Source organism: Diuraphis noxia, unplaced genomic scaffold (assembly GCF_037042655.1).
Source record: "Diuraphis noxia isolate RWA-SAM2 unplaced genomic scaffold, SU_Dnox_SAM2 contig0005, whole genome shotgun sequence".
Classification (NCBI taxonomy): domain Eukaryota; kingdom Metazoa; phylum Arthropoda; class Insecta; order Hemiptera; family Aphididae; genus Diuraphis; species Diuraphis noxia.
Window position 1 is genome coordinate 39,777,557 of NW_028301715.1, and position 18,788 is coordinate 39,796,344.

At 35.2% G+C, this 18,788-nt stretch overlaps 1 protein-coding gene across 7 annotated transcripts in view; it reads right to left on the reverse strand.

The window, feature by feature from the left end:
- LOC107169554 (uncharacterized) overlaps positions 1-18,788 on the reverse strand; it is a 250,857-nt gene that overhangs the window by 19,870 nt on the left and 212,199 nt on the right. For all 7 annotated transcript variants that reach the window (XM_089228458.1, XM_089228457.1, XM_089228459.1 and 4 more), the window contains 2 exons: positions 18,540-18,583; positions 7,921-7,979 (listed from right to left, as the gene is read on the reverse strand). In XM_089228458.1, the coding sequence (XP_089084584.1) occupies positions 7,921-7,979; positions 18,540-18,583 (103 nt within the window). The remainder of the gene's footprint in view (positions 1-7,920; positions 7,980-18,539; positions 18,584-18,788) is intronic.

An 18,788-nucleotide genomic window follows, 5' to 3' on the forward strand; every position in this document is an offset into this window, starting at 1 on the left:
AGTATCATTACGTATAATACAGCGTCGGGCTCTCGTCAGGCGTTCTGATGTGGAACGGCCGGTTTGGTGGATGGTTCAAAATTTTGTTCGCACTTGAGCATGGTTTGTCCCGCAAACGCTCAAGTAGACGCGTAGCCAGAATTTTTTAAATTCTATATTGAAATATTCCTGATGGGATATAGTCATCCATAAGTATAATAATATAATGTCAATATGAAATATAACTTTATTCTGAGTATTTAAGGTATATATATAATAAAATATTTTGTAGAAATTTGAAGCGTATAACAACTACATTTTTCTACACCTAAAACACATGCCGGGCTACGCCATCGCCATCGCGGTTAAAGTCTTGATACCTAACCAGACTCCATCATCTCTATAATATATGACAAGCAGGACTACGTATCATTAGACAGATTATAATAATAATAGTAATTAAGTGGTAAAAATCAGGAGCTGTCGCATTAAATATTATTAATCTTAAAAAATCAAATACAGTCCTAAATATTTCCAGCATATGATACGAACTTAATCGCACTGCAGATAAATGCGGTATATTATAACTATAAGGAAAGGACTATAATGTCTTAAAAAAATACAAAAAAATTCCCTAAAAAAATACGACCAAATGCCTTAAAAAATGCTTCAAAATATTCACTAAAAAACTTTAAAAATTGTATTAAATTCGATGAAAACACAACTTTGAACGTTGACCGTTTTGTGTATGTATAATATTGTTATAACTGAAAACTTATAAAAATTGTACTTACATACGATAACAGTCGGACGGTTTAATTTTCAGTATTTTTCACGACACTTTATTCGGATTAAGCGAACACTGATATTCGATTAACGACTCTACGAGTACCTATTTATAATCGGACACCAATTACTTTTAAATCACGTATCTTAACGTTATCAAGATTATTTGATGGGAATTACGTATAGGCGTATAGAAACAATCAGACGGTTTTCGCAAAAATAACTAATTTACAAGACAAATCGAAACATTTAAAAAAATTTACATTTAATGTATATTATTAAAACTTATAATTCTAAGTAAGATATGTATAAAAAAAATGACCTTTTATGGAAAGATACTCTAAAAATATCAAAAAATGCTTTAAAACCAAAAAAGTTTAAAAAATGCAAAATAAAAGTTTCATTTTTAAATTCTCTGATGTATGAATCGAATATATATACTTGGAAAGCATTGCACTATGCTACCCAATACAAATTGTATTTTGGATCAAAATCCGTTCTCTAATTTTAACATACCGTTTGAAGATGTTAAATGTACTGAGGTATCGAAAATAAAAAAAATAATTATAATTTTGCATTTTTTAGTAACAGGAAGAAGAATTAGCTGGTTTATTTTCTATGACCTTATTTTTTTTATATTCTCTTATACATAAAAACTTGACGATTGTGCAACAAGTCGGGACGTGCTCGGACCCGCCGGGCGCACGATAGCCGCGGCGCTAACCATTTCTTCGAACCGCTCTTGGTTTTCAGCTTTGACGGGTGGGTAGGGGTGGCAGAGATCCGACCGCCCGCAAATGTGCTGCCGATATCATCATTGTAACGTCGTTATTATTATTATATTATATTATATATATATATATATCAATAAAGATAAAAACAGCCCGTGGTCACCCGTAGGGCTGTTAAGCACGTTAACCCTCCTTTGTTGAATAGTGGAGACTTTATTACGTACAACAAAGCTCAAATAATAATATTATTACTGTTATGGTTATTGTTATTATTATTATTATTGTCGTTTCCAGTCCTTTTTACGGTAGTCGATGTGAGTACTTGAATAATATTTTTTTTATCGAATTTAACGGTTTTGGGAGATAAACGGTTCGAATAATGATAGTCATAGCATAATAAAAAAATCGAACGATTCTTCTTCGACGTTTGTGTGATGCTAATGGAAATTATTTACACTTACCATTGTATGCAAGACCACGTATTCGCGTATTGGTACGATTTATTTAGAAGCAGAAACAAAAATAAAACCATCATTGAAACCAATTAATATGATCCGTGGCTTTGTTTATTCGAAAACAATTATTATTCATCACGAACAATGCGTTTTCCGGTTTTAATTATTCGCGTCAATTTAACATAATCTGGTGTTGTATATATAAATCAGAATCTATACTACAGACTCAACGATATGGACGCGTTTAAATTGGTTTGATAAAAATCAGACGTGCAGCCATCGCCGTTACCGCGGTAAATGTATATGGTAACCAGAAATGCAATCAACCGTTTGTCGGGAGAAAAAAATAAATGTGTATAAGAATGGAAGACCGCTTTTATTCGTTAGCAGTCCGTCGGCGTCGGAGTGTAGAAATCGTCCGAATCAGATGGTTTTTTTTCTTCTATTTTGAATAAAACGTCTTTGAATAAAAACCGTTCTGCGGGGAGGAAGGTTCGAGCTTAATCTACCGGCGGCGTCTTATACAGTCCCCAGCAGTGTACGGGACTCTGATTTACGACCACCGAGGTGGTGGCCACTGCTGCGCCACGCCGCCGTCGTCGGCGGTGGAAAGAACTCGCGCGTCGCCGTTTCCACCACCATACCGTGCACGACGGCCCTTTAACGCAGAGGTGGCGGTGTCGTTTCACCCCAATACACTGCAGCCCGATATGGTGTCTTGATTTATAAACCTCTTCGTGGCCGCTCGGCAATATATATATATATGTAATATGTATATATACGCACACAAAGAAAACGCACCGACGACGACGACGACGACGACGGTTTTAATCTCGATTTGGGATTTGGACACGCAGACTGCTCCTCTGGCTCTCTCTCTCTCTCTCTCTCCCGCTCCACACGACAACAGTGCGAGACTTAACATCCACCCTGCACGACCGTGTATACACATAGCGTGAGCCGCACAGCCTGTCGTGCGTATGGGGTCACATAAAGTTATTTTGCTTCAGGTGTATGAAGGATTTATGTACTCGCGATTGTATCGTATAGTGGCGTTGGGGTCGATTGGACAAACTCGTGTGTATATATATATATATATACGAGAATGGTCGGCAAGGGGTATAGCGGAATAGAGCTTTATTAGTTTTGCCCCGCGCGTTTTCCTCCTCTCCGCCGGGCTCCGCACTTGAGTTTTCGATCCGATCCGATCCGATCGGATTCACCGCTAGGAAAACGGTTGTACGATAGAGCACATATTATTATTATTGCAACTGTGCGTGCGTGTATATCTATGGTGTACAACGTGGACAGCGTGTTGCGATGTTCAGGCGGCAGGAGGTGGAGGGACCGATAAACTTTCGGGTCCGAAGTTTGTCTGAACAGCGCAGCCGATGGCCTCTCCGGATAATAGCGCGCGTATCTCCTACAGACTGGACGACGGCATCGGCAGCGGCGGTAGTTTAGTGACTTATACAATAATATCATATCTGTAGTAAGCGCGGTATAGGTCACGGAGCACGGCGACGGCTAAGACTCGAGTCGAGACTAAAACTCGGTTATCGAATGTCTTTAAGACTCTCTGGGAAAGAAAAAAAAGATAAATTTCCGGTTTACTTTATTGCGGCGATCGTGTACCACTGTCGCATCGGGTTACTGTTTTATACGAGTATATTATACCAGCGGATACCTATACGATATGTATGATAAAAATATTTTAAAATACTAAGATAAACGCTAGACTACGTTTGGTTATAGACAGACCTCGATGTTAGATTTTCTCTTGAAGGCCATTTATTTTGCGTGATCACGCGTCATTATTATAATACGAAATAATATACGTTTGCGATGTACCGCGTATTATGATGATAAAAACTACATACGCGTACATCAACAATTCTGTTTTTAATATATCGTAAACAAACGAGTTCCATTTTAGTAACTGTGAGAGTTGAGCGCTATAAAGCGCATAAATAATATATTATCATTTTGGTGTTTTTTTTTTCGTTTAATTTAATTACGATTTTACTATGACATGAATATCATTTTAAAAAATAATATGATGTAAAATATCATAAAGAAAAAAATTAAACCAAATACCGTACAAAGCAATTTGTTATGTTCAAAATTCATTTGACACAACACGCGAGTATGCACAACAAAACTGGCTTTTTTTAATAAAAATATTTTATTTTTACAAAAACGAGCCGTTTTAAATAGTAATAATAAAAGGTAGCAGCAGGTAGATTGTTTGTCAAAGTCATAAAAAAAAAAACTTGTTTGGTAAAAAAAGAGGAATTCGTTTGAAGTACTACTAGATTAGTTGGTCGAATAACGATACAAGCTCGCCAATTCACGTACTACCCCTGTAAAAATAGCTTTTCATTCCCCCGCCGTTTTCGCTTGCCTTTTCATTACATTTCTTTCTATAAAGCTGAATTAAACTTTTAATTTTCGTTCTTAATCCGAAACGCAAAGGGCCGCCCATGCCGGTTTTTACCTCTGGATGAATATTATTCGTTTTTCTTCATTTTATTTTTTTTTATTGTTATTGCGACGAAGAACCTAAGGGAAACGGATGGTTCTCTTTTTCATACTCTTTATACGACTCTCTCACACTTTCTCTCTCACTCTCTCTCAATCTGTCTGCATATACCTTATTCTTCTCCCCAAAATTCAGACACTGGCAACTCACCCTCACGTTGCAATCATACGCAGGTAATGAAACTCATTTTTTTAACACTCACTGAGATAGCCGTTTCTGAAATAGCCACTTTGATGAGAGGAAAAGAAAAATTATAATTTAAATAAAATAATACAGGAAACATAAAAAGACAGAGGGTGGTCGGCATTATTTCGTTAGGTACTATACGAGACAATAACTAGCAATCTCGTTTTGAATAAAATCATTTTTAGAACACTTAATGCTGCGACTTGTAAACTGTTCCGAAGACGAAACCAGCACAAAACCATCGATTTATTTTCGTGCGAATTCGTAATCTGTGTACACTGTACAGGTAGGTGTATTTTTTTCACAGACGCAGCTACCTATACAATAATTTATAAAATATAAACGAAACAAAAAAAAGTCCTCTTCGATTTCGAAACTCTTGTGGACTGCGAGCCATTAATAACAATACGGTCAATGCAGAAAAAACGGTAATTTATGAAAACGTAATAATATATCCAAAATCATTTATCGTATATATACATATACATCACGTATAATATATTATACGTACGTCACCCTACTAACGCTATCACTGGAAACTTGTGCCTTTCCTACGAGGGAATTGGTCCGGACACACTCCCAACACGGTATTCCAATTTTGTTTCTAACAATAATTAACGCATTAATTTTTAGCCTCTGCGGTCGTTGTCGTCGTTGTTGTCGCTATTTTTATTTTTTTTCCTCCCCCAAACTCTCTCACACCTCTCTCGTCGTCCCTACAGCGTTATTTTTTCATCCCTGCTCACCCCTTTGCGTCCAATCCTTTTTCTTTTTCGTGGCGCCCGTTTGTCCGTCGAAAAATATAAATAACTTTGGGGACGTGAGGGATGATGGTTGAAAACACGGGGCGCCAAGTCACAACCCCTAATTTTGCGATTTTTTTATGATTATTTTTTAATATAATAATTTGGCAAGACGGGTCGACGGACGTTGTTTTTTATTAAAAAAAAAAAAAAAAAAATAATAATAATCGCAACACAATAATGAAAAATGTAAAAGGATGCCTGAGTGTAATGAATACTTCACGGTCTGAGAATAATATGAATGGTGTATGTGTGCATTGTAAAAAAATGCGGTATAATGACATTTTTTTTTGTCCTGTTGACCTCTCTACATTGACACAGCACCTCCATTAATACCAGGCGCGTCACTAGTGGGACATAATATTATTTACAATACAATTCTAAACATAACCCCTGAGTATATATTATTAAATATCACATGTTTTATTACCAATGTTAATTCGATTTCACCTCAAAATATGATAATGCATTAATTTGTTGCATATTTATGTTTGAAATGTATACGACAATAAAATATAATATATTATTATAATATAAAAACATTAATCTATTATACGTTATTACAAATTACCATTACGGCATTATTATTATATTACTCGTTTATAATATGTGTTTTACTTGTGTACTTAAGTAATTGAATTGTAAATGAGAAGGGGGTTATGAATTAGAATTTCAGTTGGCTTGTCTAAGTTTATGATCTAAGTTTTCTATTACACAGCTCTTGAACATTGCGAACAAGTTTCACGCAATATAATTTATATAATAATATAATATAATGAGATTCCTATATTAATTTTAATTTACATGTTGTATGAGTAAAATGTTAAGTATATTATTACATTTTAATCCGTGTATACATAATATACCGTCAAAATATATAGTATGGATAGTTATGCAAATATATCTTAAGATAAAACCATCTGAACATAAATTTATTAAATTTACTCAATTCACGTTGAAAATATTTTAATCTATCTTATACGCCGCGTTGTACAGTCGATAAAGTGCGAGAGGAAAAATACAATTTATTTTGTTAATTATTCTATACATAATATTATATAATACGATTTAAAACGAAAATATTAAGTTCCAGTGGTGTTTGTTTGTATACTGTATATGTCGGTATAATATGCTATTTAGTATATTATTATTTATTATTAACTTAGTGTGCTGGTGTTCGGAGTCGTATAATAATACTACGAGAAGTGTATTAAAAACTTTACTACACATTTACAGTGATGCAGTCAGTTTTCCAATTTATTGCCGATGCTAAAATAAAAGATACTCGATATAAATACGAACGTAACGGATTTATAGGGTTTTTGATGTATTTCCCAGCTTTCTGGCGTTATCAGTTCAATAATTGTACGTTCTCCGTTTATTTATATTTTTTTTATACCAAGTAAAAAAAAAAAAATAATAATAATAGATAGAAAGGGGGAAGCCCAGCCGAGATGAGATGATTATTGTGGTTACAGCTGTGGAAATGCGTTTTGCGGTCAGATTTACGGACAAGGCAGCAGAACGCAATAATAATAATGTAATACAAGATTCTTCCCTCCAGACGAAATAATTCCAACGGTCCAGAAGGCCATAAATTTGTTTAGGGCCGGCCGGCTGTCCCTCGTGTTTTCCTTATCATCTCGACAGCATTAGAGTTTATACTCTCTTACCCTCTCCGGAGGGGTTATATTTTTTTATTTCAGGCACGAAAACAGAACGGTGTCCAAATAACTACCGAAAACTGTTACGCACGTGCTTTGTTTGCAATTATCCAAATAGTATTCGATACAGTAATGATGTCATTAAACATACACAAATACAACAATGTCAGCGAAGACCCAATGCACCCGCCATTTAATCTACTATACCTATATAATCATTAATAGATTAGATAAGACATGCCTACATATAAGGCTATAACCTAAATAGATAATAAAATTATTTAGAAAAAAGAATAAACGAAGAACTAAAAGTAAAAAATGACAGTCGAGAACAAATAAAAAAGATTGTTGTGGATGTTTTTTTTTACTTGTGGTAATAAAGCTCGGGACTGAGTCTAAAAGTGCCGTAAAGTTTATTAATGTCCCCCACCGGTTGTCTTGTTTTTTCTTTTAAGTTCCCTTTATTCCGGTGTCTTATGTGTCTCCAAGGAGCCCCAAGGCCCGTCATTTACCACCCACCCTATTGCACTGGGCAACACGTGTGCTTAATCGGCTTCCGTGTAGAATTATGATTAAAAAAAATCGATGTTAACCTCCAGGACCCTGTAAGGCGAAAAAATGAAATAAAAATATGAGCGAAAATGTACCAGAGGCTTAAAAAGAGACCGTAAATCTCACGACGAATTTTCCCAATAATTTTCCCCTTGAAAATATGAAACAAAAACGCGTTTAAAAAAAAAAAAAAGAAAACAATGTAAAAAATACTACACTTACATTTGTCCATCGACCTGATGGGCCGCATACCCCACGCCATTGGATGGGAGTTTTTCTTCCTGTAAAAAAAATAAATGAAAAACTGTAAATATTTTTACCAAAACGGTTAATGACTTTTAAGTTTTAAATTTTGTAATCAAGATCTGGTTTAACGTCAGGGGTGATTGATGATATTTTAGTAAACTATATTATATGTATAGACTATAGAGGGGCCATTCCCGTGCGTCAAACTGTGAATGGTTTAACTCTTCCGTCTAAACGTGAATGACAGAAAACAATTTTCAACTACGATCTCATGATCGCATATATTATTAGTTTTCGTTAAATATGAACAGTCTGAACCAACAAAGCGAATCTCTCGAATGTTTCATAGAACATTGATTGGCGATTACATATTTTCAAATGGACTGGAAATTTTAGAACGGACGTTCCATGACTTTTAATATAATATATTATTCGATGCTCACACGATATGAAAGATTTTTGTTCCTTTCTTTGAACGTGTTAACATATTTGTGTTTTTATTAACTTCCGCTGTACTGCTACTCTACAATGCACAGACTACATTTTTACGATCACAGCAAACGAAATTTCTGATTGTTCATTTATAAGCTTGTTGCTTGTATATGAATTTGAAAATTTGTCAGTGTCCCAAAGTTTGGGAATTTCAGATGGCATAATATTATAATAATATGCATTCCCTGTGCAGCGGAATATCAGAATTAGGCTGAAAAAAACACATTTGACATTTCACGCTTTTGTATGTTCAGCATATTGTTTACCACAGAACAAGCATTAAAAAAAAAAAAAATTATAATAAATAAAAATATAAAGGGATCGTTTTCTCTCCTGTACAGATGGTGATTTTAAAAATTATATAGTGAGATTAAAAATAAAAACTGCGGAATTTCAGTCAGTCCGTCTACGTGGGGAACAACAGAAAGGAGACAAAGCTTGTACAATTCAAAATCCGGACGTCACTAACTTTTCACATTTTTTTTTTTTTTTTTTTTTAATTCGGGTTAAAAATGATGTGCCGTTGTGTTGGCAACTGAAGGATGTCGTTTTCCCCTTGTACCGGATACGACGTGGTAAAACTTAAAACTTTACAATCTCGAATGCCACGCGGGAACTCTGCACACGCACGCACCCACACACATGACAAGTATATATAGGTTAAGTTACAATAGTCAGTCTTTTTTTTTTGTTCAAAAACGCCAATTTTTTTTTTACGATGTATGTACTAGTATGGTGTACGTACGAAAAGCATCAAATAATACACATTATATATATATCCGTATATATATAGCATACATCACGAGGTATTTTTTTATTTTTTTTTGTCTAGTCTATATATGGCGGCTAGCTGTATATGCTCGTGCATAGGACATAGGATATAAAGTTTTTTCGTAATTCCTCGTTGTCGGGACACACAACGACGACGGCAGTGACCGGGAATCAGGCTCGCGTATATGCCGTGAAACAGCAGCAAGAAATAATAATAGGACGTATCTATATAAGAGGGTGGCCGATTGTAAATTTCACCATTTGCAAGAGAACGGCGGTAAACGAGAAGATACTATATGTTCGGCACACAAGCGCGCGGGGGTCCTACGTAACGGGATGTTAACGTGATTATGTGGGCGTATATTCGGCGGAGGCGGACGTGGAGGTAGAAAAACAAATAATCTGTGGCCCAGTCTAACGATCCCGGAGGGACCCGGAGTCCAAGACAACCTTATATACACGGCCATTGTCCGCCGGTAAACAGCACTTTAAAACGTGTCGGCGAGCGTACGCGATTCGACCAGACTTCCTTTTGCAGCGCAGTACCTATATATATATATATATAATACGTGTGTAACCCACAGCCCCCGAGCTTGTCTCCGTATTAACCGATTTTTACGACTGTGCCTCGGTCTAGCCAGGGCGGCACGCGGGTCTTTAAACTTCATCAGCTGCTGCAGGACGTTCCAGACTTTCCGGATGGTTTTTATATACGGGCCGCACGTAAAAACAGACATGCGTATATAATACTAATGACGCAGTGTTAGGAAAGTTTACTAAAAAAATAAACGCATTCATTAGATAGTTCATTTTTTTTTTTTTTATGAATAGTTTAATAGCAATTATTTTAGAGCATACCTATACATTTTATATGTTATATAAATTATGTACATATATTTATTAAACAGTAAACAAATTTAGCGTCTTAAAAATCGTTCAAATTCATTAAAATATAAACTTCGTTCACGTTCTATTTGAAAAAAAAACGAGTGACGTTCGCGTATCGTCTACTAACTATGAACGTGCGTTCATGAACGATATTCTTTCCAAATACTGTTAAGTGACGTGTTAATAATAACAATAACAATATAAATAATTACTGGGAAACGAGAAAATCGTTTCTTCAGCGACGTGAGCATATTATCATGTTTTCGATAGTTATATTATTAATATCATAATAGAGACTTGACGTGAATTGAACTGCCTCGCAGGGTATACGTCATCGCTGCCGTAGGTAAACGTATTATTGTCATGTTTTTGACATAATAGTTGTAATGTGTGCAAGGAATTATTGTTTTATAATAGGTATACTGCAGATTTTATAGCAACCGGACGACTCTGCAGTATAATATACATTGCTTGTAAAAGTGTATGGTGTTATTTTACATACAAAAATGTTATTTTATAAAAAGCAATACCTATACGAACAGCTACAGTAAACAATACATAACAATGCAGCCCTGCAGGGTTGTGTACTACACTACTATACACTATTTTGTTGCGTAGGTACATGTATAATAATGTGTTATATTTTATACAACTACGGTATATGTGCGGTAATCGACATCTGTATATGATTTTTTTCCCTGCTCGTTTCGAAATCGGACGTTTGGTAACTAGGGACACAACGAATTCACTGAGTGGTGGTGTGTTTTCGGAAATTGATGGATGGTCGGCTGGCATGAAGAATCGACGGTTTTCCACGTGACCCAACTGCACGCCGCAGTCCACCGTCACCGATACATCATTTTCTCCGACCGACACCGCCGCGCCGCCTAAGTGAATTCCGCTTTCCAAAACTTCCCCCTCACCCCCGACGGGACGATCTAATGGGACCGATACGTCTTTGCAGGGCGTCCCGTCTTTAATGACCAACTGTTTTCCGGCCTGCGTCGCGGTTACAACGTCAACCGACCGTGTAAACCGCCTCGTCGCTACTGCCACTTCCTCCGCGGTCCGCGTGTCATTTCTCATCCATCTCGGGACTTCCTATATAATATGCCCAAGTAGCCGAGAAAATACAATCTTCAGAGCGCGTGTATATATAGCATTCACCGTCGATCGCAATGTCCGCGGTAAACATTTTCTTTCCAAAGCGCGTATATTAATTAAATATCCACCGATCGGTACAGAGACATAACGAACGTCATGTAAAACATAATATAAGATATTTTATGGTTCTATAATAGTCCGGCACTGAAAAACAATTTGAAAACAACTGCATTGTATGACTCGTAACGATGAGGAACTGATATAATTAAAGTGAGTGTTTCGTATGATCTTATGAGCCCGTGTTAGTCTTATGTTTACTTATCATAAAGGCCGTTATTACTCGTGCCTATAGTGTACCTAATTAATTATTATTTACATTACTGAAACATTTTCCTTGATGTAAAATTATACATCTATTGCAAAAGAAGAAAAAAGTTAAATGCAATTTAATATAGATTATATATTATTATAATTTATAATAGTACTGTACCTATAGTTTGCGTGATTTGATTTGCTGTTATAAAAATGGTTAGTTCGTAATAACCGTAGAAGATAAAAATAATTGAAATTGTAAATTGATTTTTTTTAAATTATATATTTTATTGATTTAATTTTAAACATATTCAAATTTTATCCATGGACCGGATTCAATCCACGTACAGGATTGACTTTTTAATTTTTAGTCAGTTTATAATTATTGATTTAGATATTTAGAAATTTAATAATATCAATAATTTATCCAATTTGGAGTTTAACTATACCTATGTATAATTTGTTATACTGCACGCCTGTAGATGTATATGTTACCGTTACATTAGGATTGATGTCATTTTTATACATATGATGTCAATATACTTGCAAAGTGTAAACTATGACATCGGACGATTTGACATAAATCATTTAACCAAACAATAATGATATATATGTCTATGTTTTCTATATAACAAATATTGTATTGGTACATGCATTGCTTGAAAACCGTTCGTTTATATAATGTGGAACGGTTCGAAGTTTTTCGGATTTTCGTTTTTGACAATTTCTTCAGTTATTCGTCTCAGGGAATTGGAAAAACGCAAATACGAATACCGCCATCGAATTACCACGTAATCTCATGTGAATTGATTACGTTGCTGTGAAAATATTTATACGTGCTTATATATTATGTTAGGGCGGCGTAGAGGTAACGACGATGAAGATGACGAGAAGAAAAAAGAACCGTCTTAGGGGAACACGTCAGATTCGCACGCACCTGACACCCTTATGCAAATCTAGAAGTTCCGTCATGTACACCGCGACAATAATTTAATCCTTTTTAAGAGATTTTCTTTGTCAGATGACTGGTTCCGTTACACTAAAGGACCCTAAGGATTGAATACAAATTATATATACTACTATAATACACGGTAGTCGTCATTACGCTGTTATTTTTATGATTATTATTATACGCACACGCTTCTTTCGGTTATTCGCGAGATACGATTTTACGCTCCGGCCGTTTCCACACATATCTTGCCCGAAAATGCGGAGGCCAATTTGAATAAAATTAATCACCGCATGCCCCTTTTTCACACGCAAATATGCTTTTGACGAACATTCGAGTTTCTTTAAAAATATTTTCACATATTTTACGGAACAGCCGAATACCTGTCGAAGGGGGAAACTTTCGAACTTTATAGAAGGATTTAATATGATGATTTAAGTCTTCTTATTATCGTCTGGCAGATTAATCAATATGTTTTTTTAATTCCAAAATAAATTATACGAATCATACATAATGTCATTATAATTTTAAAAAAATCATTCTTGTTTAGTATAATGTATATTTAATATAGTTTTAATACGTTGATATTCGATAAAAATTGTTTTTTGTTGTTTTTAATAGAAAAGTTAGTAGAATTTATTATTATGAACATATCTATAGTAAGTTATCGAGTTAATTAATTTCTGATATTATACTGACTTTGTAAAGACGTGGTTAAATAATGTAATATATAAAATTAGAACATTCATCAAAGTATAGAGGAAAAATGCAGACGACACGAAATATTATGATTGCAATTTAATATATATGAGTCGTGTATTGGGTTATGACTTTGAAACGTCGAAACCGCGGTTCGTTATATACGAGAGAAATAATATACTTAAATAGTTTTTAAGAGTGCGAGCGGTGTATGCGATACAATATTATAAAACCTCATTTCCCACACACATCACCGTCGTCAAGTCCCCTTTTTGCATTACGAGTCGTGTTTTCAGAAAACGCTGTCGTGTCATTGTGCATTAATGAACGTCGTCGTCGTAGTCTGGTGACGTCACCAGGAAATTGAAAAATATTTCGACATTCCCATACTTATTACAGACCTGCCAAAAACTTGGTCTGTTCGTTTGTATGTGTGCATGTATATTGTATACACATTATACGGTATCCGTTTTAATAACATCGACCGAGTCAGCGGATGGTTCACCCCCTTGATGAGCGAACCAAATCTCCGGATCGCGGAGGGACAGGATGCGGAATACATCATATTATATAATATATCGGTATTATATACTGTTTAGGGCCATCATTATGACTTCAATGTGCCGCGAGCTTTTGAAAGTTTTTTTTCATAATAGTTATTATAAATATAATTAATATTAATCTACATTAAAGTAACAATTTTGTTTATCCAATTTGGTGTAAGAAATTAAATATAATAACTTTAAAAAAAGAAAAGTTCTCCGTTGAAGAAAAAGTTGTTCATGGCTAAGACATATTGTGCCATTAATATTATATGAAATACGACTTAGTTTCTGTCTTTTAAAAAAAAAGGCTGAATATCTTTAGTTCTAAGTAAAATGAAATATTTTTATAACAATTATTATTATTCTTAAATATTAAATTCTTATAATATCTCCAGCTAGCAGGGGGCCTTGCATGGTGAACCACTGCAGTCACATGATGATATGAATGTCATATTAAGTATGGTGATGTAGTAAATATGGGAATTTTTAGTTTTGATTAAATTTTGTTTTTTTATTAGAAACAAACACCAGAACTTTTCCCCAGTCACACACACTACATTGTATAATACACAGCATAATTGCATTATAGGTTGTGGTAATAATAATCTAGCGAATTACGTTATTATATCGTTGCGCGCTGCATTACGGATGAAATTTTGTGGTCGTTTTCCGTGAGTTTGTATTCTATTGCAACAGGGTGATATATGATGCTATGGTCCACGACTAGTACATGGTATCTGGTATGGCGGTGGGTGATTTACCGGATGGGGAGGGGGGCGTATACGAGTTTAAGTTTACCAGTATTACATTATAAAATAATAGTGTATAAATTATGTGTGTGCCCTGTGTGTGTAATGGAGTATAAGGCGAGAAATTAATTTCAACGAAACGCATTATATTATACACATTATGTCGGAGCACAACGTGCATGCATTTATACACACACAGGGGAGGGGGCTCTGGTGGTGGACATTAATCAGGACACTTACTTTCAAAATATTATGATATATATTATATACACATAATACATATACATACGTGACAAACATATAATACACACACCTAATAAGCTGGGCGTTAGTCTTATTAATCTCCTCGTATAAATACATCATGCAGTTTACTTAACCCGCACTTGACTTCCGATGCGATATATCCGATTTATTTCCGAATAAATATATAGCGCTCGAATTGGCTGGTAATCACAGAGGTACGTGGTTTTTATTATTCTTCTCTGCCTCTCTGTCTCACACACACACAGCACAGAAGTCACGTAACCGTATAAACCCCGATATTATTATTATTATTATTATTTCACACACGACTATCGTGAGGTCTATTTCTCGGTCGTTATAATCGAGAGTGGTGATGTATATATTATAATAACATAATCAGCGCGGGAAATATTATTTTCCATCAGAGATCGTCCACTCACCCCCTTATCATCAAACACACCAACCAACATTCACCTGACTCGCAGGGTGGAATATATTTTTGCTCTGCAGATTCAGCGATGATGGAATGGGATAGGGGGTAACGCGTACGTCGCGCGACCGGCTTATTACAAATGCAAAACTCGCCCATTCATATTCAAAATTTTATAATACGACGGCGGCACTGTCAACCGATTTGTATGCGCCGTCTCTCGCCTTGTAGGAAGTCGCGGCACGGTTGCAGGGGTTATGAACGAATGTAAGTAGGGAGGGGGGAGTGAGGGGGTAATAATTACTTCATACACAACCGCGCAGGAATCCTCCGCGTGTGTGTATATGCAAGAATATGCTCACGGAGGCGACCAAGATGCGGGGTGGGGGGATGGTTTAGAGCTTTGCCATACTTATTCGGTCTTAACCGCTAATTTATTCACCCGAGACCGCCGGCCGCGTTCGAATAGATTTGATTTCGTTTTATAATAATAATAACTTGCGTGGCTGTCAAGTAAGAGGGAGAACCCCCTCCCCCTAACCATTCCACTCCGCTCTTGTCGGCGCACATACGCGGAGACGCGACCATCTCGGGGCAGACTCTGTCTGTCTGTCTGTCTGTCCCAGTCTCTGTCTTTCTCTTTCTCCGTCTCCCCACGACTATTGGAGAAGACGCGCATTTTACTTAAAATACCAGATGTGCAAAATTGAACGCATCCGAAGATATTTGCATCCGTCGCCACTTGCCATCTCGTATCCCAGACAACTGTGCGCGTTTTATATCGTTCGCGGCGTGGTCTCACTGTATACATATATTATTCCCACTGGTTCAACTTCTCCGAGATTTTATGTGCGGTTTTCTAGCGAAAAAAATTGTATAATAATTCGCGCAGACGGCTACAGACGCGTAGCAAACCCATCAACATCACGAGCGTTCTTCATAATTTCATAATATTAATAATGTTGTTAAGATGTAACGATGATACGGATCGCGGACTATTGTTTTCGTACGAGATCGTCATAAAAATAATTGTCGATTGATGTTTAGACGGGAGTTGAATAAGAGTTGAAAATATTCATTGTGTGCGGGACGTTTTTTTTTTTTTTGTATTTTGTACACATTAAAAGAACAAAGTCCTCCTACAGAGTTCAAATTAAGTCAAGTGGCTTTTTTTTTGTCTTCCAAATACTTTTGTCGGATTAACCATTTATGTACCTATTTAATTCCCCATTAGACTAAGCACCTTTTAGTGACTTCGTGTTGTCTTTGCAAGGGATCCCCTTTTGGTGTAACGAAACGATCAAAACACTCATAATCGACTGCTGTTTACACAGAGCCACGCGCGCTTCAGCGAGTCAAGAGCGTTTTAGTGGAGTGTATAATAGGGCCATGAAAAAAATTGAATTGGATTGTTACACCAGTGTTTAAACAAGTTATGTTTTTTCTTTTTCGTATTATAATTTAATAAATGTTTTTTTTCAACTCGCTTTCCGCGGATTGCTCTCAATATGATTGGCAGGCATACCTATGTCGAAAGTCAATGGCATTATTTTGTGATCATGCATCTGACAAACTGGAATTGGGAAATATAAACTTTATTTTAGGTACCTATATAGTGTATGGTAAACGGATACGGTTAATATCAAACAATCTGTCAAACAATCAAGCGGGTTATGGGAAAAAATTAAATTCATTTTTATAGATTTTTCATGGTACAAAAAAAAAAAAAAAAATAAATAAATAAATGAATAAAACAAAAAAAACATGAACTGATGTGCATTAACTGAAGAAAATATAGATTTTTTTATCATATAATTGTTCTGTATAAATGTTAAGGCAGGAATTTTGCGGATATCGTTTGTATCGGCGTATAAGAATAATTGCATTTTAATAACATGAAGTAAAAAGTTAACCGTTTATTTACCGGACACAAAATTGTAGCCCAGTACTATTAAATGTGAATTTTATTGGTTTGAATACTTGACATGACTGACTGTATATTGCTTAACAGAATCCACCATAAGCTATGCAGGCTTTCGGAATTAATTTATAGCGATCAATTTTAATAACCAGTTTATCAAATACATCGAACGCGACTTGCTCAGGTGCGGAAAGAAACATTTTATATTACCTATTTAATTTAAACCTATTTGAATCAATTATTTTGAAAAATCATATTATTCAAAATGTCATAGTTAAGAATTATATTTTATATTCAAAAGGGTGTTTATATTATACAATTTGTTTTGAAAGGATCAATTACAATTATTTTCACGATTACTCGAAAATATTGAGCCATTTGTTTTATATTAATTATATTAATAAAAATAAAAAGCAGTCTTTTAAATTTTTTTAACTAGGGCGTGCCAGTATTATATGTAATAAGTCAGAATACATACAAATATCTTAATCGAGGTATCTTTTTTTTCTATTTTCTTTGATGATCGATATACTCTCTCTGGCTGGGAATTTAATTAATATATATATTATATACTTTCCAGTAGGGAGTGAGCTTCATCGTAGCATCACATGCACGTCCAGGGCCAAGACAGGCACCGGAAGAAGTGGAAACTTTGCGTATTGGCGTTCCAGATAAATTAAAATACTTGGCCGATTCTGCCCGGTTTGTGTTTGCTCACAGGACCGTCGGTATATTAATGCGTTTCAGATGACAGTCGAACGGGTGACACAAAGAAGTCGAAGACGGGAGAGATATAGACGAACGGCGGACGAGTAGTTGAAGAGGTATCTGTATACACTTGAGCGAAATGTCTTTTTGATAAATTAGAAAGTCGACCGTCGAGTAAATAACCCTTGCCTCGTGCATATTTCATTAAAACTTTTGCTGTGGCAGTGTTTGTTTTTATATACCGGTGAGTTGACGATGGCGACGCGCGCGTGTATATGTGTGTTTGCCAAGTCTCCCTCGTTTTAACTTTAAAATTACTAGTTTTGGGGTTTTGTTTTTTTTTCTTTTTCCGCATTAAATATTACGTATATGGTATATGGTATGTGATATAGGTTAAATATATTATAACAAGAAAAACACTCACGTCAATTTTAGATATAATATTGATACTTTTATAAAGTATTTATAGGTATGGCAGTTAATTCTAGAATATAGGTGTAGTATAATAATTAATAACATAGTCAGGATTAAATAAACATTGTTGTAACGAATTTATTTATTTACTTTAATATTGATTATATTGTTCGAAAACACAATATTATTATAAATGCATCGGTATCTAATATAAAACATTGTGTTTATTTTTAGAGTTAAAATAACTCATATTATGCGAATGTATTAAGGGCTTATAGTTAATAATATATATTATGGACTATGAGCATGGCATATAACAACATTTTAGTAAAATTATGTTCTAATAAAGCGTAATTAGATAGATACTTACTTTGCTCATTGCTTGTGTATTTCTCACTCGCCGGACTGACAGGTCTGAAACATAAAAAAATCCCATCATACGTTAGAATTGACCGTGAAAATAACAGTTAAAAAATATACAAGATATATATAAACATAAATTGTATGATTTGCGTATCATAACATGGCCACGGCGATAGGTGACCCCTTGTAAACGTCATATAGCAGGGCGATAAAAAAAGATTTCGAGCACATAACGATGCACACGAGGACCTCTTTA